The sequence below is a fragment of the Phyllobates terribilis genome, unplaced genomic scaffold (assembly GCF_046119375.1).
Source record: "Phyllobates terribilis strain yellow unplaced genomic scaffold, ASM4611937v1 Scaffold_2__4_contigs__length_985480577, whole genome shotgun sequence".
Taxonomy (NCBI): domain Eukaryota; kingdom Metazoa; phylum Chordata; class Amphibia; order Anura; family Dendrobatidae; genus Phyllobates; species Phyllobates terribilis.
In genome coordinates, this window is record NW_027362762.1 from 259,448,230 (window position 1) to 259,476,071 (window position 27,842).

Below are 27,842 nucleotides of genomic sequence, written 5' to 3' on the forward strand. Positions count from 1 at the left end.
TATAAGTAAAACATTGAAAATTGAACGTACAAAACTATTGTGCAACCACAGCCCGAGGCCGTATGCAGATGGTCATATTACAGCTACATTTTGTACAGAGCTGTAATTTTGCTTCCATAGGTGCATGGAGCACCAACTTGGACAGAGAAGATGTAAATTAGGTTTAATACTCATAAATATAAGGTTATGTAACAGAGAGAAAAATCCATGTCACCATTACCGGAGGATTGTTAGAAATAAAATGTAGTCAGAAGAGATGGAAATTGGTTTTATAAAATGCAGAAATCTTAGTGGGATACAAAAAGATAGACTCCGTTGAAACTACATTTATAAAATTAAAGGATTTGTCTGGCGCCGCTCACTGCCACTTCAGGAGGCAAACAGCGCCAATAACTTCACATCTGTGGAGAATTTTTATCTGCAAGTATAATAATATTAACATAGTAACAACATTTGTCGCAGCGCTTTATTGTGCACTTGTTCTAATGAACAGGACGGGTGCACCATACCTGCCGATCATGAAGGCTTACCGCCGGGTATGTGCAGACGCGTCGTCATCAGCACTACTCGCCTCCTGATGCGGAAGTGAGCAGCAATGGACAAACCTTATTTCCTTTAACATTGTCTAGAAATACACCATTCACAATTGGTTGGTAGATTTCAAATAAAAATACACTTATAACAAAGGCCTGCTCATAATGCTAAAAATAAGAATAAAATTACATAAATGGGTAATCTGGCTACAGGAGGAGAGAGGGCCACTGAAACCATGTCTACAGTTAGCAGCCAGGCATCATCCACCTATATTAGTCATTGTAATAGGACAGGAGCACAATACCCGACGCTGGCGCATGCGACCCAACCGATATCTGTAGATGTGACCCCTCCCGATCTGGAAGTGAGCAGAGCTGGATTACTCCATTAAAACGTCCTTGTGTAAAATATTGTGCTTCTTCTGAAGTCTTCCTATTTTCCGAGCTTGCTCTTCTTGGATGTTGGTTCCCCATTTCTTTGCCTCTGTTCATTGTCCGTTAAGGTTAGGCCCGGAATCTGTCAAGAAATATGCAAACGTTTCTATGAAACTAAACAAGATAACTAGATTTGCCCCTAAGATAAAAGTATGAGATACAGCATATAACCCCAAATTTACAGCATTTAGTAAGTGGCATGAAATATAGGTTCACAGTCCTGAAGTTTATCTTCACGGGAAAGTGTTTTACAGTAGAACTAAGAAAATAAAGCATGAAGATGTTAGATTAAGGCAAATCTCCAAGTTTGGCCAAAATGACCACTGTACACTGCTTTCCATGGGTCACACAGCACACTACACTGAACACAATTTTTCATTGGAAAAAAAAAAAAAATTAAAAAATGTTCTCCCCATGTTTGCGTGGGTTTCCTCCGGGTTCTCCGGTTTCTTCCTACACTCCAAAGACATACTGATAGGGAATGTAGATTGTGAGCCCCAATGGGGACAGTGATGATAATGTATATAAAGCGCTGAGGAATTAATGGCGCTATATGAGTAAGTAAAATAAATAAAAATAAAAAAAAGTTAAACCTCAAAAAAAAAAAAAAGTACAATATACAGGCTTGGCTGTGTTCACATGCAGTGTTTTTGTTGCACCTTTTTTCTGCAGCCAAAACCTGCTCTCCTGACAGTAAACACAGTGCATTCAAAATCCATGTTAATTTAGCATTTTCATAGTGTTTTTTGTGATGTTTTTATGTTTTTTTTGTTGCAGTTTTTGGGTGCGGATTACAAGTGTTATTTGTCTGTCTACATTTCGTTTAATAAAGTTAGTTTTATTCACTAAAATTGCAGCAAAAACGTTTGTTGCATTTTTTGCACTCTCTCATTATTTTATATAGTGGAAAAACTGCTGCAAAAAAGCTGTAAGAAGTGACAGGCGGCAGAATTAAAAATGCTGCGGTTCTCAAATTCAGTCAGGAGAAAAACAAAAAAGACTTCGCTTTTGCTGGTACTGTAAGAAGCAGCTTTTAATTTGCATAAAAAAATACATGTGAACATAGCCTAAAGTATATTTGCTGTTTGTACAGCCAGCGTTAACCTTATGGAGAACTGGTAAAAGTACTAACCTCAGGCTCTACGAGGTCCATGCAGATTTTCTGGTGCTGGATGTTGGATGCATCCAGAGTAATCTTAACCTTTACTTTATCAAACATGTAGAATGTTGTATTTTGCACAGTTAATGAAGGAATCTGAAAATGAAGACAAAGTACATTTAAAATATTCTAAACAAATACAAAGTCATTTTTTGATATATTCCCCTCCCTGACTCACCTCATCATTGAAGGTCAGCTGACATTTTACTCTGTTCTTTCCCTCAAAAAACACTGTGCCTTCTAAACCAAATTTTGGGATCAGCACAACAATTGCATTTTTCCTAACAAACAAGATGTATCCTTCCTCATTCATGATTCCTTTTGTTTTAAAGAAGAGCTGTTAAAAGACATAATGCAAGAAATATAAAGCAAGAGTGTGAACATTGATCAAGCATGGACCTAAGTGCCAATACTCGAGATCAGCAAAACCTGACAATTTCACCTGGACTGGCCAAACTCTCCCAACAACAGATATGGGGAGTGAGGAAGGATCGCCATATTAAAAATCTGTCTTGTCATTCCTACTGCCTAATGCCAGCGCTTATTCACCTTCCCAATCAGGAAAGCTTGCATGTACAGCCCCTCATACACTTTAGATCAGGCCTACTCAAAGTGGGGCCCACATGCGAACCTTTGGCTGCTCCTGTGCGGATCAAGAAAGCCGAAGAGCTGCCCCCTACCCGACATCTCAATTTCACCTGCAACTGTGTCCTCAGTTCACAGATACCATTAAATACATGATGGAGGTGGGAGACGCGGGGTTATACAGAGCTCAGCCGGCAGACAACTGCTAGATAAAGCAGCTGATAAAACTATGATTTTAGCAAAATGACAGAACAGCACATCAGTAAGTGACACATATCTGGAATCAGGGTTTCTACCCCTACGTTATGCTGCGCTTAGAAGGCATAACACACACTTGAATTTTGAGAATGAATGATCAGTGTAGGTGGAGAAAGAAGAAAATTTATCTAATAAGATATATTACAAATTTTCACATATACTATTGCTTTACGACAAAAAAAAAAAATGATAACGACCGTTACTCTTTAAAGTTGAATAACAGGAACAAATGATTTATAAACGTTAAAAAGAAGTAAAAGTACATGGTTTTGATGAGCTGCTACAGGTAAGAATACATGTTAAAATAAGCGCTATCATAACATGTATCAGCAGTAGTAGCTGGTCAACAGACTTAAAGATGTTGTGAACTACTTAAGATTAACCCCACCCCCCCGGGGCCCCTAAGGCTTTTTGTAAATACCTTCCATTGCAGATACTGCCTGTGAGCGGCGCTATCGGTGGCCGCTCACAGGCATCATGTGACCCCGCACCGACGTGCGCTGGGGTCCCCGCGGTGGCTGCTGGGTTGTGGGTGGGTGGGGTCACATCCAGCATCCACCACGCGCTTTCCCAATGAATGCGGAGAGGCAGAATATGCGGGTAACCCCGCCCACAGCCTAGCATCCACCGTGGAGCCAGGAAGAAAAAGACCCCCGGCTGCTGCCAGCACTTGTCATGACATCAGCGGATGTCAGAACCGGCAGCAGCCGGGGGTCATGTGATGTCTGTGAGCGGCCAGTGATAGCGCCGCTCACAGGCATTATCTGCAACGGAAGGTATTTACAAAAAGTCTTAGGGGCCCCGGGGGGATACATTGGGGGGGGGGGGGGGGGGAATCTTAAGTAGTGCACAACCCCTTTAAAGGGGTATTCCCATCTATAAGATCAAATCCTAGTATGTAGTAGTTATAATAATATTAGCAAATACCTCCAATTAGAAATGTAGTATAGTTTTTCTGATTCGCTGTGTCTCTTTCCTCATGTGCAGGCATTGCAGGACCTTAGGTATCCATGGTTACGACCACTAGCAACTAGCTAACTATCTGTTACTATATCAGTGGTCGTAACCATAGGTACCTAAGGTCCTGCAATGCCTGCACATGAGGAAAGAGACACAGTGAATCAGAAAAACTATACTACATTTCTAATTGGAGGTATTTGCTAATATAATATTATTATTATTATTATTATTATTAACTACTACATACTGGGATAGGATCTTGGAGATAGGAATACCCTTTTAAAGGCGTATTCCAATCTCTAAGATCCTGTCCCAGTTTTTTTTGATTTGCTATGTCGCTTACCCCATGTGCAGGGCATTGCAGTAGATTAGGTATTCCATGGTGTTTTGATTGATAATGTGTATATGGGGCTTGAAGGGTTTGTCCGGTCTAAAATAAAATTTGTCGGTCTCGGGTCAGAAACCAGCGAATGCTCGCAGTGCACAGTGCATGTGCTGGGGGGATTCATAAGTCTGTAGTCACACAGAGCGCCTGCAGACTTACCAATTAAGACCGGACAACCCCTTTAAGGATATTCAGGAGTAATATATGTCCGATGAACGTTAGTACAAATGGCCACAGAAGTGAGATGGCTGTCAGCTGAACAAATATCTTTTACAAAGTATACAGCTCATCTCTATGAAAGTTGCAAATAAACACATACCTGTGTGTGAAAGGCAACAGACGCCCTTTGTGAATACTGTGCCATTTTATGCCTGAAGTTGATATTTTTGCAGATTTCCGCTTGTTTATGTTTATCTGTAAGATCTGGATAAGTGGCGTCCGCACCGACTGCCACGGCGAGGAGCCGATGAACTATGACATCAGCATATCTAGAAGGAATAGAAAAAAAAGCTTACACTTGATTTCACAAATACGTAAAAAGTGACAAATTGGATAATATGTCCCCATGACCAATGTCCTATATTAAACAGTTGCCATTCAATACTGTTCATTTCAAATCCAAAGGTTTCAGAGAAAACATGAGCATACATTACTATACACGCTGGCCTAGCCCTTTACAAGGGAACAGGTCATTTCCACAAACACAGGGTTAATCTGCAGGTAAATAGTGTTTAAATCATGCCTGCCATACTGGAAGCAAGGCTATAGGGAGAAAATGAAGTTATATCCTCCCTGTAGCTGCTTGCTTCCAGTCATTGGGACAGTGCAGGGAGCGGATACGGATACAGTCACCTCTCACTATACTGTAAGCGTGATGTAATCACTTCCTGACACATTGATTGCAGCCAATCGGCAGAGCAGCCCATCAATTAATGTGCAGAGGAGCGATTACAGCGTGCTCATAGTATAGTGAGAGGTGACTAACACGTCCCGATGACTGGAAGCAAGCAGCTGCAGGGAGGATAGAGCTTCATGTTTTCCCTGTAGCCAGTCTTACAACTATGAGAAACTAAACAAATCTTAGAGCATTAAGGCAAACAAGCCAGACAATATCCATGATGTCAGTTTTTGCCTTGTGTCCATTACAATTCTGTCCACATGGATTTGTTGGCCTTAATTACAAACCTTCTAATAGGAGAAGTGAAATGTGTGTAAATGGGAGAGGCGAGACCATAGTGATGGAAGTCACTATCCATCCCTGAGCAGAAGTACACAGCCTGCATCATGCAGCGCGTTGCCAGGATTCTCAATAACGTGTTCAGATAGGGAAATTCTGCACACTCCGCCTGGTCTAAAGAGTCAGCCAGAGCCTTGGCAGAATCCGTCTTAACATCCAAATTCTAGGAGGAAAAAAAAAACAGTGAGGTGTTATAGGGAATGTCCTACAAAGCAAGCAATGCTATATGTGTGAAAGCAGCATATGAAAAAACAACAAAAACACACAGTTATGAACTGGATCTATTAAAAAAAATTGCTTATAATTACAATTACTTGATGAAAAGTCTGAGCCGTGTAGAGGAAACTATACAGATGTACATGGAATCCCTTGTGACTGAGCAAGTCTGGGACTTTTAGCACCAATTCCCTAAACCTGTGCAATATTTTTTCATTCCTACGATGATTTTGGAAGTCTGACCTACTTTATCTTATTTACTGCGCCATTTGGTGATTTTAAGGGGAATCTGTCACCAGGTTTTTGCCACCTAATCTGAGAGCAGAATAATATAGAGACAGAGACCCCAATTCAAGCGCTATCATTCACTGGGATGCTTGCTGTAGTTTTGATAAAATCACTGTTTTACCACTAGGAGATTATCACTAGAGGACAAGTAAATCTGCTGCTAAGTAGTCCTTCATATTCATGAGCTCTGTAGCCTACCATCACTATTTGAAATCTTTCTGCCTATGCACAGTGTACACAGAAAGCTGCCAATCAGTGGTGAGGGCGGGGTTATACAGAGCTCAACATTCAGAGAATTTGTAGATCTGGATCAGAAAAAAAATGATTTTATCAAAACTGCAGGAAGCACCCCGATAAGTGATACATTGCTGGAAACAGTATATTTGTCCCTACATCATGCTGCTCTCAGATGGAGAAGCAAAAACCTGGTGACAAGTTCCCTTTGAGGTAAGTTGCTGAGACATTTAGGTGCGTGAATTTGATTTCACCTAGTGTGAACACATGCAAAAAAAAACAATATAATTCATCTTTTTAGATTAAAAGGATAAATCAGCAGCGTGCAACATCACCTTGGAGCGTGCAGCTTTTATAAGAATGTCATAGTTTCCAGGAGGTGGAGCTGGATGCTTACGGAGTAAAGCATATTCTGAAAACTCATCATAAATCTTCTGAGCCACCGAAATATTAGCCAACAACATGAACTCCTCCACCATTGAATTGGTTTCCCTAAAAGACAGTGAAGCAGATAGATATAAAAATGAACAAAAATTATTACAGATGTGCTCGGATGTCAAAAAGCAGAATGACAGACAAAGAATATTGTTTATTATAGTTGTCAAATCATTAAAGCTGAACCAATACACACACATCTCTCAACATACTTCAATTCCTTGGTCTGAAGATCTATAGGGTCGTGAGTTTCACTATCCAGATGAAATCGGACCTCCGGAGAAGAAAGTGTTAAGGCTCTGTAACACAAAAGCACAAATTCAAGTTCTATGCTCGAAACCCATTTACACACTTGTAAACATTAGAAGCACATAAACATATTTACTTTTGTTTACTTAAATGTTGCAAAAAATAAACTTTTTATATTAAAAAGGCCATATAATGAGTATCATAAGAACAATTATTCTATGTGCACACATATATATTGATATACAGAGAGCAGCCAATTCTAATTACAATAATTGGACCCTGGCAGACCATAGTGGACGCTGTATGCTGGGCTGGATCCACGGTGCATTGTGGAAAAGTGAAGAGTCTCTAGTACAAAACTACAGAATATTCTTATGAAATCTTTTTTATATAAAAGCGTTCGGGCCATTGCACTGCAGCACGCACCGTACAAGAGACCTCCGCCAGTCTGTACAAGCTCTTACGGGTGGGGAATCACCATTGGGCTCATGCAGGATTTCTCAAGCGACGTTCTACTACATAGATGGTGAAATCAATCAGAATAGTACAGATATTTATTCTGTAGAGGGCAGTCTACATTTAGGGACAGGGAGAAGACGGCAGAGGTGACAAATTTGAAATATCTCAAACATTATTTCATGAAAAGTACCCGAGGATAGAATTTTAATTCATTTATTATTTAATATAAATTTAGTCTGGGACAAAGTACTGTTTTACTTACAAATGATAGATGACAAAAAACTACTGAACATGCTTAACGCCTTCCCGCAGTTTGGGCCTTTGATCTGAACCTTATTTGCTTTCCAGAAGTCGTTCCACAGTCGTATCAGGGGCCGCTCATTTTTATTTCTATGAAGATTTGTATCCATTATCTTTTGGGGGTACATATAGCTCTTAAACTTTTTTTTTATGGGGAGGAATATAAAGCAAACAACCAACCATGCTCACACTTGAATGGCTGTGGAGTCGGAGTCGGTATAAAATGGACCGACTCCTAAAATATATAATAAATTGGGTACAGTAGTTCAATGCAGTTTGTGGGGAATATTTTTTCATAAGAATTTGGGAAAGTTATGAAATGTCCTATAAAGGTCTGTCCTATTCCTGATCTAAGGGTCTAGACTTTTAGCTGAGATGAATCTGTGCTACAGTAAATTTATCACTTAAACATGAGCCATGTATGAGGGGGTCGGAGAAATTGAGGAGTTGGAGGTTTGGCTTTTGTGTGGCCATATTTTGACAGCCATACAGTGTACAATTTTCCAACACAGGAGTTTTAGGCTTTTTTTTTTGCGTGACAAACTAGTTTTTAGTGGTCCTATTTTTTGGTACACAATGATTTTATTGATCACTTTATTATACTCTTTGAGAGATCAAATTGTAAAAAAAACATACAGCAATTCTAGTTAGTATTTCATTCATTTCTATAGCATTCACTATAAATGTTGTTATCTTTCTTCTGTGGGTCAATATGATGAGCTTTGAGGGCTTTTTGTGGAAAGTAGTAGTTTTCATCAGTACCATTTTGGAGGTACATATGTTTTTATTACTTTACATTTAATTCTTTAGTCAGAGGCATGAACAAAAAATAAATAAATCTGGAATTGTTTCTTAGTTATATTTTTTTCTGGAGTTCATTATGAAGTATAGTGACATGTTATCTTTATTGTGAAGGTCCTTACCATTACAAGGTTACATAATTTATTTTGCTCTACTACTCTTGCACAATTTTTTTTTTCTTCAAATTCGGAGAGCTACATTTTTCCGTTAACAGAGCTCTATCTAGGCTTGTTTTTTTGCTTAAAGGGTTTCTACGGCCTTAGTCTACAAGTCTGCAGTCACTCTTCGAGACTGCAGACGTGTATATCCTCGCATCGTGCACGCTGCGTAATGTGAGGATTCAGAGGGGCCAGCTCTGAGCATGTGACAGCAAGTATGTGATTTGTATACATCTGGTCATGTGCTGACTAGATGGGAGCAGCCTCGCTCAATACACAGTCTAGTCGGAATGTGGCCGAGAGTATGCAAATCGTGTACTTGAGGTCTGATGATCGCTCGCAGCACTGGAGACTGCTCACAGCGCACAGTGTGCGTGATACAAGGATTCACAAGTCTGCACTCACGTAGGTAACATGTATGCAGTCACTCTAAGGCAGGACAACCCCTTTAAAGAGCTGTAGCTGTTATTTGTAACATTTTGTGATAAAAGCTACTTTTCGGTCCCTTTTTTTATTATTATTTCTGAGACGAGATGAACAAAAACATTTTTAATGGCAGGATAAATATTATAGAGGTAATGTAAGTTTTGATACGAATGCATCAAAACCAAATGTGTCATTTTTGCAGGAGTTGTTTTTGTTCTTTAACAATACTTAAAAATCCTGCAGGGGATCAGGAACAAACAATCCTTTGATTGCATAAATAATACACTACACTACTTGTGTAATACACTGCATCAATCAAATTGTCAGTGTTAAACTGACAGGTAGGCAATTAGACCCCAACCTTTGTTAGGATCCGATAGGCTGTACTAAATGGCAGAGCTGGAGGCCTTTGTTAGGGTATGTGTAGACGTATCTCCCAGCCTGCGGCACCGACACTGTGGAGGAGCCGCGCGCAGATATGCAAATGAGCTTCGACTTTTTTTTAATTTATTTATTTTTTTTTTTTTACCTACGGACTTTCCCCATAGAGATTAGATCTATGGAGAAAGTCCGCATGCAGACCCGCCGAAGAAATTGACATGCTGCGGTCTGGAAAGACGCGACACATGTCAGTTTCCGCGGGTGCACAGAGACGCACAGTGGACATAGGATTTGTACAAATGCCATCCACTATGCTGTAACATCTGGCTGCTGCGGGTTTGGTGCTGCATAAGTCCGCTTCAAACCTGCAGCGGCTCTGGATCGTCTGCACACACCCTTAAGGTTTCAGGCGCCTTATCAATCCATTCATACCCCAACAGCCTGACAATGCTGTGCCAATTAGCTGACGGGGAGCAAAACTCCTCATATGCAAAACTTTCAAACTCCTCATATGACAGGCTTTGACCTCACTAGATACAATTAAGGCCTTCGATTCACTGGAATAGCCTTTTTTTTTTTTTATAGCCTGTTCAATATATTTTGGTATTGGCCCTACATTTCCTAAATGGGTACAAATGATTTACTCTGCTAATGTTTGTGTTAATGGTATTCCATCTGCCTCTTTCACATTACATAGTGGGCATCCCCGTCAGGTCACCCTATCGCCTGCCCTTTTTGCAATGGATATTGAGGCAATTCGTCTCCCTAGCACCTTTTCTATACGGGGAGCTAAACTGGCTACTAGAATAAGTTTAGAAGGACTTCATGCCGATGACCTGATATTATCTCTGAGTGGTCCATATTATTTACTGCCCAATGCCATAGAAGTAATTGATACATTTTCAGGCATGTTGGGCTTAGATGTTAATTGGCGGAAGTCTACCTTAATGTACCTATTCAATTTCCAGGTAACTAGTTCCCCTCACTCTCTTAGATTTTGCCAGTATGTCACTATTGATAGAAGCATCTAAGGTCTTAAATTGCTGGGATTGGATGTAGCTCCATATCCAGCACATGCTACAGCAGCTCCGCTGTGGATTAAAGTGGTTTTCTGTGAAGAATCGCAAAACTCCTGTGCAATTCTGGGACGTAACTAACATGGTTCACCAGCATCAATACAGTTCTTCTCTAAACATACATCTCATCACCACGTATCAACCCATATAATGGTCTATTAGTGCTTATGAACCATATAAGGTTTTGATGTTGACTGGAGGGAAGACTGAACTTTATCCACTACACAGGCCCAGAGCCCAACAGTGCCAATGCTGTCCTATACTTCATAGAGAATAGCCCTTTAAGCACATACAGGTGCATCTCACTAAATTAGAATATCATCAAAAAGTAAATTTATTTCAGTTCTTCAATACAAAAAGTGAAACTCATATTATATAGAGTCATTACAGAGTGATCTATTTCAAGTGTTTATTTTTGTTAATGTTGATGATTATGGCTTACAGCCAATGAAAACACAAAAATCATTATCTCAGTAAATTAAAATAATTAACAAAAAACACCTGCAAATGCTTCCTAAACGTTTAAAAAGGTCCCTTAGTCTGTTTCAGTAGTATCCACAATCATGGGGAAGACTGCTGACTTGACAGATGTCCAGAAGGCAGTCATTGACACATTCCACAAGGTCCCAGAGTTCCAATTTTCATTTGGAAATCAAGGTCCCAGAGTCTGGAGGAAGAGTGGAGAGGCCACAATCCAAGCTGCTTGAGGTCTAGTGTGAAGTTTCCACAATCAGCGATAGTCTGGGGAGCCATGTCATCTGCTGGTGTAGGTCCACTGTGTTTTATCAAGACCAAAGTCCTAAGTCAGAGCCTACTGAAACAGACTAAGGGACCTATTTAAATGCTTAGGAAGCATTTGCAGATGTTTTTGTTAATTATTTTAATTTACTGAGATAATGACTTTTGTGTTTTCATTGGCTGTAAGCCATAATCATCAACATTAACAGAAATAAACACTTGAAATAGATCACTCTGTTAGTAATAACTCTATATAATATATGAGTTTCACTTTTTGTATTGAAGAACTGAAATAAATTAACTTTTTGATGATATTCTAATTTAGTGAGATGCACCTGTACATTGTCCTATACTTCATAGAGAATAGCCCTTTAAGCACATACACTATCTTTTCAACCAGGCATCACTCAGAAGGATTGTTCTGTAGAGAGAAGTATTGTTTTAGAATAACTTATCTTCTGCTATTATGTCCCTTTAACAAACAAATCATTTCAGTGTCACTGATAGATTACAGAGGTTTATAGTAAAAGGTCAGAAACGAAAACATATTCAATAATTTACCCATTATCTATTCTCCGCTTCTTCAAAATCTTGGCTAATTTATTCAGCAGACGGAGACTTTTGGTAATCTCATCATTCATGTTGGGAGAATCAATTCTCATTTGTGCTTCAGCATAGGTGAGGGAAGCCTGCAACAGAGGAAAGTTAGCCGGCCGCTCCACGAGCAAAATTCTTGGAGTTCGGTTTAGTAAGACACATTCCTTGCTAAGCAATTAGAGAGAAAACTGCATTAGATTCATTCATTCTTTATTGACACCATTTAACATATATACCTCATGTACAAGGCATCCAATTCTTCACAGATACAACAAACACTGGACAAAAGTATCGTGGACACACACGTCTTAAACACCATTTTCAGATTTCTCCATCAGTCTCATAATTGTATAAACCCAAGCACATATCCATGCATGCTGCCTTTCAAACATTTGTGAAACAATGAGTCGCTTATACTGAAATAGGAGATCGCCGTTATGACAAGTCAGTGCTTGAAATTTCTTCCCCCTCTAAATATTCCTACATCAACTGTGATTGTCATTATTGAAAAGTAGAAGTATTTAAAGGAAATCTGTCACCAGGTTTTTGCTACCCGACCTGAGAGCAGCATAATAAAGGGGCAGAGACCCTGATTCCAGTGATGTGTAACTTACTGAGCTGCTTGCTGTTATTTTGATAAAATCACTCTTTTCTCGGCTGCAGATCTAGCAGTTCTCTGAATGCAGAGCTCTTTATAACCCCGCCCTGTGTACGCTGTACATGGGCAGAAAGCTACCAAACACTGGTGGGAAGGCAGGGTTATTCAGGGCTCATGAATATGGAGGACTACCTGAGAGCAGGTTTACTAGTCCTCTAATGATAAAATCATGGTTTTATCCGCAAGAGAGTATCAAAACTACAGCAAACAGCCCTATCAGTGACACATCACTGTAATAAGGGTCTCTGTCTCTATATTATGCTACTCTCAGATTAGATGTCAAAAACCTGGTGACAGATTCCCTTTAAAAATTAGAACAACTCAGCCACAACATGGAGACCACGTAAAGTTGCAAAGCAGGGTCACTGAGTCGTGCCACATAAAGCGTTGGTGACATTTATGTACCATTTCTTCAATATCTGCAGAGCTCCTAACTTCCTCTGGAATTAAACAGGAACCATCGCTTGCCATAGATTTTGTCACCCGGAGTAAATGTCGCTGTTCTTCTGAATCTGGTGTTATTTTTTTGTTCTTGTGTCTTTCCATTCCCTATATGAAGTCTAGTCTTTTAAGTCAAAAGGACATAATCCTCAAGAAGATTCATAGAGAAGAGTTGTGGATCCTGCCCACTTGGCTAAAGAGACTAGATTTACATAAAAACAAGAGCTGGTCATAACTCAGGAATGGAGAGGCGCAAAAACAATAGAAAAACATCACAAGATTCAGGAGACCAGCAGCATTTACACCAGGTAAAAATAATGAACATATGTATAGCAAGTGTTAGGTCCACTGTGACATCCGTGTCTTATCATGGCCGAGCAGCAAACTTTACTTCACCAAGCACAATGCCTAGCATCGGGTGGAGTGGTGTAAAACATCCCAACACTTGGATCTAGAGCGGAGGAACGTAGTAGTGACGAATCACACTTCTCTACTGGCAGTCTTACAGACAAGTTGAGTTTGGTGAATGTCAGAACATTACCTATCTGACTGCATAGTTAGGTGGAGGAGGGATAATGCTATGAAGTAGCTTTTTTAGGAGTTGGCCTAGGGCCCCAAGGTTCAGTCAAGCGAAATCTTACTGCTTCAGCAGAGAAAGACATTTTGGACAATTGTAGGTTTCTAACTTTGTAGGAACAATTTGGGGAGACCCTTTTCTGTTCCAGAATGACTGAACCTGGAGTCACAAAGCAAGGTCCATTGATGACATTGCTGGGCAAATTTGGTGTGGAAGAACTTGACTGGCCCACAAAGAAACCTGAACTCAGCCCTATCACACACCTATAGGATGAACGAGAACGGAGATGCGAGTCAGGCCCTCACCAGTGTTTGATCTCACAAATGCTCTTCTGAATAATTGTGCAAAAATTCTCACAGATATACTGCAAATCCTTGAAGAAATCCTTCCCAGAGAAGTGGAAGCTGTTTTTACGGTTGGTATGTGTCATCCAAAATGCCTTCTAAACTTCAAATCTCATCATGTTAAAGAAAAGTACAGAGATATAAACTTACTTTTGAATTGATAACACTTTTGGTAAATTTTGTGTTTAGGATTTCAGCATTATGGTTTATCTCCCAAATGCAGGAAAATGCCAATCTAGAAAAAAAAACAGCATAGAAACTTATTCTCATATATTTCCATATTGATAAACTCTGATTTATGTAAAATATACATTTATTTTGTGGAACTTCCACACATACCTGTCCACGTCTGATCTTAAAGAACACAGGTTTGAACTGAGAAGTTCTGGCACCATGTCAATCCTCTGGAAAGAGAACACAAGATATTGGGACTTTTTGACGTCTGACCAGAAACAACTAACGTGACAAAATCATCAACAACAATTAGGCCAGATTATAAAATATGTAAGAAAACACACTGAAAGATCTACAAGAAACAAAGTTTATAGTTTCTTAGGACATCCAAAGAAAGAATTTTAATTTGGTTTGTTGAAAGTGAACCGAATACATGGGTTACTAATAGGGATGAGCGGACGCGTCCCGAACTTGAATGAACCCCATGGAAAACAATGGGGACCCAAACCTTTGATGTAGAAAATTCTCTCTATCGCCCTCTTCCCTCTCCCGGAACTTCAAACTTTGCAACGGACTTCGAGGAGAAGTCCGTATTAAGCGTTTCAAACCGAACACTAACTGTCCGGTATGAACTACGAACTTTTAAGTTTGGGTTCACTCATCTATAGTTACTAATAGCGCCAAGCAAGCCCATAAAACCGTTAAGAATCAAAAATTCCTTTAACCACCTAGTGACCAGCAATAAGTCTTGTTATTGATCTGAGATATAAAATAATAGCATTATCCAATGGATGAAAATGCAGCAGCTGTCAGCTGGCACACTATAGGCGACAACCTGCTGTATCAGCCTCTATAAATGTTGGTAGGGACCTTGGCCATTTAACCCCTAAGATCCTGCTGTCAATAGTGACTACAGCATTAATATGGTTAACATAGTTTGGGAGCTCCCTCTTTAATCCATCTGCATCTTGAGATCATGATTGTGGGGTCCTGATGGTTACCATGTCAATTCACGGACTTATTCTTCCAGTTATAGTGACCTGTTCAGAAGGTAGCAACATTTAGGTGGTAAAATTAAGTGTTTCTTACTGGTAGTGCCACTTTGCATTAATTCCTAACAAGCACCTGAAGGGTTAAATAAACCACCTGACAGCAGTTTTGAATACATTGAGGGGTGCTGTTTTTAAATTAGTATCACTTTTGGGCAGGGCTGGGGGTTGGAGCCCATTTTGGTGGAGTCGGTATAAACTACTTTGAACTAATGGTGGACACTATGTTCTATTACCTGTACACCTCCTTACTTGGTCTATATACCTCACAGCTACCGCACTATCTAGGCATGCGCCTTACATATACCTTTCACCTATATTCTGTACACCGATGAGGGTCCATAGTGACCGAAACGTCTGCTTGTCTGTACTATATATAAAAAATCCTTTCATTAAATACACATTGCAAAAGAGTTAACGAGTCATTTGAGTGCCAAGTTATTTATTGGTATAAAATGGACCAACTCCAACTCCTAAAATATATAATAAATTGGGTACAGTAGTTCAATGCTGCTTGTGGGGAATATTTTTTCATAAGAATTTGGGAAAGTTATGAAATGTCATATAAATGTCTGTCCTATTCCTGATCTAAGAGTCTAGACTTTTAGCTGAGGTGAATCTGTGCTACAGTAAATTTATCACTTAAACATCAGCCATGTATGAGGGGGTCGGAGTCATGGAAATTGAGGAGTCGGAGGTTTGGCTTACCGACTCCACAGCCCTGCTTTTGGGAGGGTTCCAATATATAGGTCCCCCAAAGTCACTTCAAAACTGAATAGGTCCTTTAAAAAATTAGTTTGCCAAATTTTCTTGAAAAATTGCTGCTACAATTTTAAAACCTTTTAACATCCTAATAAAATAAAAGAACGTTTTACAGATGGTGCTGATGTAAAGCAGACATGACGTACAGTAAATGTTAATTGTTAACTATCTTGTGTGGTATGACTATCTGGATTAAAGGGATAAATCAAAGTTTCAAAATTGTACATTTTTTAAAAGATTTGTCAAATTTTAATATTTATTTTTTTTATAAACGCAAAACATGCAGACTCAAATTTTCTATTAACATACAGTACAATGTGTCATGAAATAGTGATGAGAGCTCATTAGTTGAGTTTCATTGGCCCCATCGGCAACCCCGTCACATGATCGCAGGTCGCCGATGAGTCAGCATGACAACCCGTGGTCTACAGGAGACCCCTATGGTTGTCACTGCCAGATTGCTATGAGCGCCACCCAGTGGTCGGCGCTCATAGCAAGTGAGCAAATCAGCTACACACAGGCAATCTGATCATTGCCTGTGTGTAGCAGAGGAGATCAGACAAGCAGGGCTGTGGAGTCGGTAAGCCAAACCTCCGACTCCTCAATTTCCATGACACCGACTCCACAACTCCGACTCCCTCATACAAGGCTCATGTTTAAGTGATAAATTTACTGTAGCACAGATTCATCTCCGCTAAAAGTCTAGACCCTTAGATCAGGAATAGGACAGATATTTCATAACTTTCCCAAATTCTTATGAAAAAAAATATTCCCCACAAGCTGCATTGTACTACTGTACCCAATTTATTATATATTTTAGGAGTCGGAGTTGGTCCATTTTATACCGACTTCACCAAAATGGGAACTCCACGACTCTGACTACACAGCCCTGCAGACAAGTGCTGCTTCTAGTCTACCATGGAGACTATTAAACATGCAAAAAGTGTAAAAAAAAAAAAAAAAAAAAAAAGTTTCTAAAAATATAAAAAGTTTAAATCACCCCCCTTCGCCCCATTCAAAATAAATAACAGTTAAAGAAAAAAAAAAAACATCCACATACACATATTTGATACCGCCGCGTTCAGAATCGCCCGATCTATCAATATAAAAAAAGAATTAATAAGATCGGTAAATGGAGCAACGAGAAAAAAAATCTAATTATGTTTTTTTGTTCGCCGCAACATTGCAATAAAATGCAATAAAGGGTGATCAAAACATCGTATCTACCCCAAAATGGTATCAATAAAAACGTCAGCTCGGCGCAAAAAAAATAAGCCCTCAACCAGCCCCAGATCACGAAAAATTGAGATGCTACGGGTCTCGGAAAATTGTGCCATTTTTTTTGTTTATTTTAGCAAACTTTGGATTTTTTTTTTCACTATTTAAAAAAAAAAAAGAGCCTATACATGTTTGGTGTCTACGAACTTGTAATAACCTGGAAAATAATAAATGGCAGGTCAGTTTTAGCATTCAGTCAATGTGATAAAAAAAAGAAAAAAAAAAAAAAAAAAAACAGCTGTGGAATTGCACTTTTTTTTGCGATTTCACCGCACTTTTTTTTCCCCCGTTTTCCAGTACACGATATGGTAAAACCAGTGATGTTGTTCAAAAGTACAACTTGTCCCGCAAAAAATAAGCCCTCACACGGCCATATTGACCAAAAAATAAAAATGTTATGGCTCTGGGAATAAGGGGAGCAAAAAAACAAAAAGCAAAAAGCTCCGGTCATGAAGGGGTTAATGTTTGCAGCATCAGATTTTCTCATTCAGTTCACTTACCCAGTGCACTAATTTATTACATTCACATCACTTGTTTTGTAGTAATTTACATTGGCATCAAAAATACTTCAATAATCAGTCTCTGGTTTTCTAGGCAACTTGAACAAAGTAAAATGTTGCTATTAGATCATTATAACTTCAGTGCCTTGAATAGTTACCTTTTCACAAAGGTATACAGTGGTTCCTCTATTTGCAGCTTCTTGGTCCAGGGCATTTCCAGGTCTTATAAAATGGCTTACATCTGCAATATGAACTCCAACCTGTATGCAATGACAATATAGAAATCATGGTATTCAGCCAGATAACATGTATGTGTGCAGCGCAGAAACTGGCAAGCTCTTTGCAAGCTGTATAACAAAAGAAAAAAAAAACAACTAAAATATCTTCTATCAAATTTAAAGGGTTTTTCCACTTTCAGCCAAGTGGATCCCAAACACCTATACTGTCAGAGCTGCTGAGCTCAGGGACTGGCTGCAATGGTGATGCGTGTTGTTGGTGTGACGTTACCACTGCAGCCAAACACACAGACTGAAGCAGCGGCAGAGTGCTGGAGCGCGAGCTCCATCCGGATTTCTTATTTTACATACCTACAAGTGTTTGGGGCCCACTTTGCTGAAAGTGGAAAAAGTCTTTATTTAGTTTGCAGGGCAAAATAAGAAATACCATGACATCATTTCAGTAGTTTCCTTAAAAGAAAAAAGTTTATATCAACTTTTGAAGTTATTCCCTATCCATAGAAAATAACTTACTGATCACAGGGGGTCTGACTGCTGGGACCCCCAGAAAGAGGCTCTGCAGAGCACTGTGTGAATGGAGCAGAGATTCAGCATGTACCCCTCTCCTTAATTTCTTCTCCATAGGACTGTAGGAGATAACCGAGTGCAGCACTCAGCCATCTCCTGCAGTATCAGAGAATGAACAGAGCACAGGGGGCATACTCAAACGCCACTTAATGCAGGACAGGGCTGCAGAGCTCCAGTGTACCCTCTTGTAAAGAGTAGAGTGTTCAGTAAATAACAGATTTGAAGAGCGATGAGTATCTCATTGTAAGTTGCTACATTGCTAAAAAAATGCTATGACTTGATAGAAGTCAGATCCCCAAACTTTCACCAATCCTAAGAATAATGGGGTCGCAGCAGTGCTTCAGGGCTGTATCCCCCTCATGGTTTCCTCCTTGCACTGGATATTCCTAGGTTTGGCTTACACGTGTAGTAAAATTATTTCTGCTACTTAAAAAGAGAAATCAAGACAAATCTGCTCTAGTTAGGAAGCCATGTCAGAAGCCAGACCCTTCAGTGAGTATTCTGGGTTGATTCAGTTTTCCCTGGAAGGATCATCTAAGGACCTTCAGATGAGACGGGTTGTACGTTAGTTAGGTCTTCCATCTTGAATAGGCAGAAAATGTTACAGCTAAAGTATCTGCCAGTACAGTAGCAATGTTAAAAAATAATTTCACACAATAAGAGACACCCACCTCAAGGTTGCCATTTTCAAGTTCTCGACAATGCAAAGCATCGTCAATGTCAGTACAACCAGGGGGATCCACACTGCACACATAGAGATGTCTCAGGTCAACTCTGTGCCTCATATCCTGAAGGTGGAAAGAAAAGAGAATTCTGATCAACCTCTGAAAAGTTTGAAACAGTGATAAGGAATACAGGAAATGTAAAATGAAAGAATATCACAGAAGAATAGGCTTATAAAGGAACAATGGAGCATTTCTCACCTCTGGAGTTATGGCCCATGGCATTTTAGGAAGAAAGCTTAGAACAGCCTGGGAGAACGGCTGATGAGGAACATCGTGTTCTAGAAGTAAGACCTCCGTTTCAGTCTCCTTATCACCAGCTGCACCCAAGTTCTTCACAAAGTGACCCTAATGTAACAAAAGCTGAATTTTTTTGAGTTTTCCGGGGTTTGAAATAAAACAAAAATTAGCTATTTCATTCTCCACATTCATCAGTCTTTCAATGCTTCTGGCAGAAATGATGTGCTGTAATATACCATGAAATACCACAGCTATAATGCTAGAATGTGTACAAGTCTGTGGTGGTTAAGGATTGGCTGCAGCGGTAATATAGATGAATGGGACATCATTGCTGCAGAAAAATTAAACTGATACTGGTGAAACCACCCGGAGCATTGATAATGGGGCAATGAAGAATTAAACAGGTAAGGTTTATTTCTTATTGGTTTTTAAATATCTGACAAACCCTTTAGATATTTCACATGATATAATAATAAATAATAATAATAAATGATATCATAAAGCAATACAAGAACTGATTTTTGTCAATTCTGAAAACAGCTCTAACGCCATCAATAAAGAATCAGGTTTTTGACATCGCATTAAGAGACCTATTAGATATATCTAATATAAATCACTTACAAAAGCATCTGTATAATTGTCCTAGAATACTATGTATAACCAAAACTTCCATCCCCCATATGACACAGACTAGGGTACGTTCTAGATGGAACAGCGCACCACTTACATTAGGATATCTGGAATTTTTTGGCCATCCATCAATTGCAACTATGATTCTCTGCCCTTCCAAGGTGGAGGATTGTCTTGTTTCTATACGTATGCGCGGAATCCGACGGTCAGCTGGTGTGAACAAATGCCGTGTAGACTGAAAGAGTTAACAGAAGAGAAAAATCAATGTAAACAGTTAAATCATAAAATAATAGAGACCCCGAAAAATGAGAAGAATTACACGGTCGTCAGGCACCTACCTCCTTAATATGAGACTTGGCCAGCATGCCGCAGTACGGTCTCCAGTTCCTCTTTATGATTCCCACAACTCTTCCTGAAGGTTTTACAGATTTATTTTCAGTAGATTGCAGCTGTAACAAAAGCCTGGAGTCAGGACACTTTCTGAAGGCTTTCCACCTAGAAACACCCAATAATAACAACCATTCTGGACTGGGATAATAGTGAATTCATACCATCTTCTCTTTTTCCTCTACGGATTCAATATCATCGCTTTCCCCTTCATCCTGTAAGACCACCGATGATGGAGCCACCCAATTATCTTTCTGCAACAGCTCCACAGCGACAACATCTTCATGCATGGCTCGGTTAATGCTTCGCAATCCTTGCAGGAGGATCTGAGAAAGTTTAGAAACATTAATTGTAGACATTGTACCCAACACTAAGGCACATTCAGAGTATTTGTTTAATGTCATTGTGAAGCCTGAAAAATACACTACTGATTAAAGCCTTCCCTGTAAACAGTATAGGACAACAGACACTGAAGATACAAGTTTTGGGGGAAAAAAAAAACTTTTCAATGTAAAGCATTTTGCAATTCAGTTTTTTGCACAACACTTCAGATTTTCTGCCATCAGCCTATTGACACTACTGGATAAACAGGTGGATAGCAGAAGACAGGAAGGTACCGTGGATCTAGACTGCTCCCCTCTCCCCACCTACTGCTTGACCAGAATACTGGACAGATAGGGAGGGCAGGGACTTGTATTTTTCAGTCCTGAAGAACAGAACTGCTGCAACTGTTCTTTTTAAAGGCAGTGACTGTAAAGCAGCGGACACTCAGCCCCACAAAAAAATACCTCTTTAGTGCTGAAAAAGATGAGCGAGAGCCAATCAGAAGTCACAAGTGTTAGAAGTGGCATGCTGGCTGACAAGGCTCTCCTCCAGATACAAAATCTTTTTTCAATAGAACTATATGACACTTCTGAGTCGACAATTATCACCCTTCATAATTATTTAATAGATGCCTATAATTAAAGCATCCATAGTCTCATATCAGCGTCACTTTAAAGGGATTGTCCAGTCTCAGAAGAAGAGTCTGCGGTAGCTCTATGTGACTGCCGAATAGTGACAGTGTATGATGTGTGCACCACCACAATTTCACTTCATTGCCAGGCGGTTGAATGGTCACATGACCATATGCCGACTAGACTCTTGCACTTATCTTAATTCTATTCTGTTGAGAGAGACACCGCCAGAGACTAGTCGGCATGTGACCACAAGTATGCAGATAACATACATACAGACTCACCTGGGAATACAAACAAATCATGACAGTGTGTGCATTGCATACTCACAAGTCATCAGTCTGCAGTCAAAATAACCGCAGACTTTTCTTCTGAGACCGTACAGTTCCTCAAAGTCAAGTCATATTTATCGCTCTAGTGAAATGGACATTAATACTTACTTACCTCTTTGTTCTCCCCAGAATCTCCATGGACCCAAACTGTGGCTTCCAGAAAGTTATCTCTGCTTGCCCTAAAAGTTCCTTGCACATAAATTCCAGATTTTATACCCTGTTGTAACTTTGATAAAGGAAGATGCTCAGAGAAAATAATTCTTCCACTTTCTATATCATTCTGTGAAGAGAAAATAGCCAAATCAATAGAAATCTCTTCCGTGTCACAAAGCAAAGCGGGCAACAAAAGATGCCCATTAGTGAACCAGAAATCGCCTATTTATGGCTGGCTCCAATAGCGTGCATGAGAAAAGCAGATAGATGAAAAAAATGGAGACTAAACCAGAGATATTCACACACTGACAATTTACCTTCTCATCGGACACACAAGCAAGGCGATCCACAAGTTCAGGATTGGCAATCAAACTTTTAATGTATTCTTCACCTAAAATATAAAAATAGATTTAGAAAAATCAGTTGTGATAAATGAACATTAGAATTTTCAAGAAATCAACTATCACTTTTACATATCAGCTTCAAGGACAGTAGTATTCAATGGCATACAGCATTGAGAAAGTGCAAAATCATACAGGAAAAGTAGCAACTTACATGTGAATGCCATAACTCCTTCCTTCACTGCCTTCTCTTTGTTGCCGCGGTCATTGGTTATTAACAGCACTTGCAGGTTCTTGAGATTTGCAGATTTCTTCAGATGATTACCATACCATTGTGCTGCAGTCCGAATCGCTCTGTCGTTTCGGTCGTTAGCATTTTCCCCCTGTTCTTGTTCTATGTAAGTTTCCCTGTAATGTGCAGAAAATGTAATATATTACTCATCACTCTATATTATTAGTTAAGTACCGAACGACAAAAGTCTGAGTTCACAGAGCTGATTCATTTATACACAGTAGAAGTCATTTGATCCCTAACTACAGACAGATTTGTAGACGGATTTGAGCAGTTTTTGAGTGAATGATCAGTGTTCAAGACAAAAGGTGACTAATAAGTGGGAAAGGCATCTTTGTCTAATAAGAAAAAAAAATGTAATTACTATTTAAAGTGGTTATTCAAGATTTAGACATTTTATCCAAATAGCCAAGAAATGCACTAGTGTTAACCAATTAAAGACACATTTCTTTTTTGCCCTTTGATTTGTATCTCCGAGTTTCAAGAGCCATAACTATTTTTCCATTGACGTAACTTTTGAGAAATTGTTTTTCACATGAAACCATGAAGCTGAATGAGGGTTTGTAATTTGCGCAATGAGCTGGAGTTTTTATATTGAAGTCATTTTGGGGTACATATGACATGTATTTTTAGGGTAGTGCAGAAACCAAAAAACGCCAGATTCTGTCATTTTGATTTTTTTTTGTCTATCAGCACAGTCTTCTGTTACCCATGGCCGGTATTCTGCTGGTGGTGTCGATGAGCTAAAGTGATGACCCCACACCAGACTCCGACATTATTCTATCACTTTCATTTAGGGAGAATACAACATTGGGCAACTGATATATATGCAATCTACAGCCTATATATTATATCAGCAATGGTTATCTGGAATTACCGATGGTGTTCATTAGTGAATGTGTAGAAATACTTCTCAGGGTTATTAGTCATGTCTCGTATTCTCTTGTACACTGGGGCGCTGCGACACCTCACTTCCTGGAGAACGGTCTGCAATAAGATCACATTCTGGATGACAGGGTCTTCAAGGATGTCAACCTAAATACAAAGAGGAAAATAAAAATGGATTTTTCAAAACATTTGTGCAAATAAAAGATTAAGGAATTCAAATTATACAGAATTTAACCTAAAACTCACATGTTAAAAGCTGTTGTCAAGCAGAAAAAAATATATTTTAGGTTTTAGGTGTGGACTGATTAAAAAATAATGAAAGGAGGAATACTCATTTTCCAGCGGCTCCTGTAGAGGTGTGCCGCTGTCAGAAGTCACAGCACCGCTGCAGACAATTACAGGCTGCAGCAGTGCTGTGATTTCTGAACAGGACAGACATCGTTTTCAGTTCCACCACGTGCTGGAAAGTGAGTATGGCATTTTTAAATAATCCTTGCCTAAAATATATATATTTTTTAATGGTCGGACAACCCGTTAATTTGAAGATAGTAAAGGGGTTTCTCATTATCATGCAGCAGTGCAATTTACCTTTTCTTAAAAATCATCACAGTTCCCAAGAACTGACGGATTTTTAATTTTAGTTTATTGCATGGGTTACCAACCACCTCTACCAGAGATCCGACGAGCGCTAGTGCCACTGAGCTGCTCTGAAGCTGTAGAGACAAAGTGCAATGTGTGACAATGCTGCGGGACTGAACTGTCAATCATTCTGTATTGCACAGCCCTGGCAAGCAGGAAGCCGGGAGACAGGGAAATGGCACGATCCGGAATATCAGCCGGAGAAAAGCTCTCAAACCTTGTGCTTGGAGCATTCAGACCAGAAAAAAAAAAAAAAAATCACATTTTAGAATGCGGCATTACAAATCTGCCTCCTGCAAGACATATGGGGCTTCATATTGGAGCAGAAACCACATTTTGTAGGTCTTAGTGAGGCAAGAAGGAAAACAGAAAAGAAAGAAATAATACGTCTTCCTTAATTTTTTTCCTTGTCAAAAATGAAATCCTCTAATGCTCCTGTGAATAGTAATGCAAAAATGTGTAAAGTAAAGCTGAGAACAAAGACCCTTTTAATTTAAAAAAAAAATTCTGCACGGAACTGCTGAATCACGAGTGTACAATGCACACACTGTCACAATTCCCCGGTATTCGCAGCACGAGTGGGCCTGACATGATCAGATGTATGAGACTGGCATTTCTCATGACTGGCCCATCAGAGTTCTACAGAAAGTGTAATAAATATTTGTTAAAGGAGTGTTCATACCAGTACTTTTATATGTAAAAATATTTTGACATTAAAATATGTTCCCTTTAAACCATTAATATATGCAGGGAGGGCATGAATGGGTTAAAAAAAACATTGCCCAACATACTAAAATCCATGTGTAGTATAAGAAGAGACTGGAAGAGGAGTTCTTACCTGGTGCAGTAACACATTGGTGTCTGGTAATATGTAATGGGGGGATTCACAGAGAGAGCTCTGCAGGACGGGCTCCATCTGCAGGACAGGGCTCTCCTGCTGGCACCCCTCACAGCCATGGCAGCCGCAGGTAATGTCATCCCTCAGGTAATGCTCTCTGACAACTTTTAAGATGCCGCCAGAGCGAGTCTTCTTCACAAACGTCTTGGACTTTAACATTTTCTTAGCTGCTTCTAAAAATCAAAAAGGGGTAAAAAAAAAAAAAAAAAAAAAGTCTGTTAATTATAAAGGTGGGCTTACACCAAATAGTATATATGTGGGGCGGTGCTGACGTCACTCACCCTGCTTCTATCACCACCCCCTGATGACATCTCTTTTCAGTGAACAAGGCAGCGAGGACAGAAGCTGCGGTCACTTCTCCATCACCGCTACTGTAACAGGACATCATCAGGGGACGCGGGAACAGAAACTGTGGTGACCGCAGTGCCACCTCCAGAAAGGGTGATAGCAGCGGCAGAGAAGTGACTGCCGGGCATCCTCCTGTCACGCCCCATGTAAGACTCCCCTCGAACGAAATGTCAAAGAAAGTAAAGGGGAAAAAAACAAACACAGGAAATAGCAAGATAAGGTGAATGATAGGGAATTGTATAATGACGTTAGATACAAAAGTGGTTACTGCTTAAAGGTAGGTGTTTATTAAAGGGCATTATAGGTATCAGACAATCTCTCGATAGCCTGTTTAGACAGGCAGACCAATATCATAACGTGAGAACAGAGCAAACAGTAGTTGGCTGCCAGGAGTGATGGTCAGTTCACCTGATGAGCCAGCATTTTGCTCGTTTGTCAGGTGATCGGCAGCAAGTTTAAACTGCACCAATATGGGGAAATTTGTATTTCTAGAAGCACTTGTGCAGATAATCGTACAGTGTACATGGGCCTTTAAAGGGGGTCTCCAGTGAAAACAAGTTATCATCTCTCCACTTATTGATTGTAGGGGTCCGACTGCTGGGATCAGCAGCAATTGTCAGAACGGGCGCTTTTACATCCATTACTAAAAAGGCACAGCAGATCAGATGCGACCATTAATGCTCTATGTGGCTGCCAGAAAGAAACAAGCGCATCGCTCAGCCGCCCCATAAGGAATGAATGGTGGGTGGTCCGACATGTGCACTGGCTGTGGGTACAGTCTAAGGGGATACAGATGCGGGTCACAGTGGTCAGACACCCACCGATCAATAAATTATCACCTGTCCTGTGGAAAACCCAGATCAGTTACCTTTACCAAAGTGAGGTAACAGCTGTGTAACTCCTGACAGGTCCTAGGAAGGAGCAGACTAGCCACACAGCCCAAAGAGCTAGCCACACAGCAGTAACCACGCAGCAGAAGCCACACAGCCCAAAGAGCTAGCCACACAGCAGTAGTCACACAGCACTAGCCACACAGCCCAAAGAGCTAGCCACACAGCAGTAACCACACAGCCCAAAGAGCTAGCCACACAGCAGTAACCACGCAGCAGAAGCCACACAGCCCAAAGAGCTAGCCACACAGCAGTAACCACGCAGCAGAAGCCACACAGCCCAAAGAGCTAGCCACACAGCAGTAACCACGCAGCAGAAGCCACACAGCCCAAAGAGCTAGCCACACAGCAGTAACCACGCAGCAGAAGCCACACAGCCCAAAGAGCTAGCCACACAGCAGTAACCACGCAGCAGAAGCCACACAGCCCAAAGAGCTAGCCACACAGCAGTAACCACGCAGCAGAAGCCACACAGCCCAAAGAGCTAGCCACACAGCAGTAACCACGCAGCAGAAGCCACACAGCCCAAAGAGCTAGCCACACAGCAGTAACCACGCAGCAGAAGCCACACAGCCCAAAGAGCTAGCCACACAGCAGTAACCACGCAGCAGAAGCCACACAGCCCAAAGAGCTAGCCACACAGCAGTAACCACGCAGCAGAAGCCACACAGCCCAAAGAGCTAGCCACACAGCAGTAACCATGCAGCAGAAGCCACACAGCCCAAAGAGCTAGCCACACAGCAGTAACCATGCAGCAGAAGCCACACAGCCCAAAGAGCTAGCCACACAGCAGTAACCATGCAGCACAAAGAGCTAGTCACACAGCAGAAGCCACACAGCCCAAAGAGCTAGCCACACAGCAGTAACCACGCAGCACAAAGAGCTAGCCACACAGCAGTAGCCACACAGCAGTAGCCACACAGCCCAAAGAGCTAGTCACACAGCAGTAGCCACACGGCCCAAAGAGCTAGCCACACAGCAGTAGCCACACAGCCCAAAGAGCTAGCCACACAGCAGTAGCCACACAGCCCAAAGAGCTAGCCACACAGCAGTAGCCACACAGCAGTAGCCACACAGCCCAAAGAGCTAGCCACACAGCAGTAGCCACACAGCACAAAGAGCTAGTCACACAGCAGAAGCCACACAGCCCAAAGAGCTAGACACACAGCAGTAGTCACACAGCCCAAAGAGCTAGCCACCCAGCAGTAGTCACACAGCCCAAAGAGCTAGCCACACAGCAGGAGCCGACCTGCTGGCAGTACCACAGCCGCATACACATACAAGCGCTGTACCTTTACTGCACAGTAGTACAGGCTCCACATCTGGTCACAGCACGTTTTCCCCTTGCTCCAACACTGCGCATGCTCAATAGTCACGCATAGAAACAGGAAGCGGTCATACAAACACCAATCCAGGCCACTGCTGCTGAGAACGAGACGTGACCCGCAAACCCGGAAGAAACTGGTATATGGTGTTAGGATCACGTGTCAAAATACAGATGAGTTTATGCCGAGCTTTGGCAGATCGTATCCATGATAAAACACAGATAAACACTGTTCATTTCCTCTTTATGATTTCTCGCCGTATAATGTATGTAATGAGGGGTAATAAAGAGAACGTAATGCTGGAG

At 40.6% G+C, this 27,842-nt stretch overlaps 1 protein-coding gene across 2 annotated transcripts; it reads right to left on the bottom strand.

The window, feature by feature from the left end:
• Window positions 1–254: 254 nt before the first annotated feature.
• On the bottom strand, window positions 255–27,632 carry DIS3 (DIS3 homolog, exosome endoribonuclease and 3'-5' exoribonuclease). Of its 2 annotated transcripts, none has more exons than XM_073663965.1 (22): window positions 27,505–27,632; window positions 24,915–25,147; window positions 23,427–23,584; window positions 22,472–22,665; window positions 22,234–22,307; window positions 21,876–22,043; window positions 20,640–20,801; window positions 20,427–20,537; window positions 20,186–20,323; window positions 19,420–19,566; window positions 19,168–19,284; window positions 17,852–17,953; window positions 14,270–14,334; window positions 14,081–14,165; window positions 11,875–12,002; window positions 6,938–7,024; window positions 6,626–6,782; window positions 5,501–5,715; window positions 4,635–4,803; window positions 2,306–2,464; window positions 2,101–2,223; window positions 255–1,050 (listed from the first exon to the last, which is right to left on the bottom strand). In XM_073663965.1, the coding sequence occupies exons 2-22, from the start codon at window positions 25,131–25,133 to the stop codon at window positions 967–969; spliced, it is 2,862 nt and encodes a 953-aa protein (XP_073520066.1). In that variant the 5' UTR covers window positions 25,134–25,147; window positions 27,505–27,632; the 3' UTR covers window positions 255–966. The 2 variants fall into 2 exon arrangements, with proteins under 2 accessions (XP_073520066.1, XP_073520067.1); XM_073663966.1 differs by lacking the exon at window positions 27,505–27,632 and adding an exon at window positions 25,256–25,404.
• Between the last annotated feature and the right edge of the window lie 210 nt (window positions 27,633–27,842).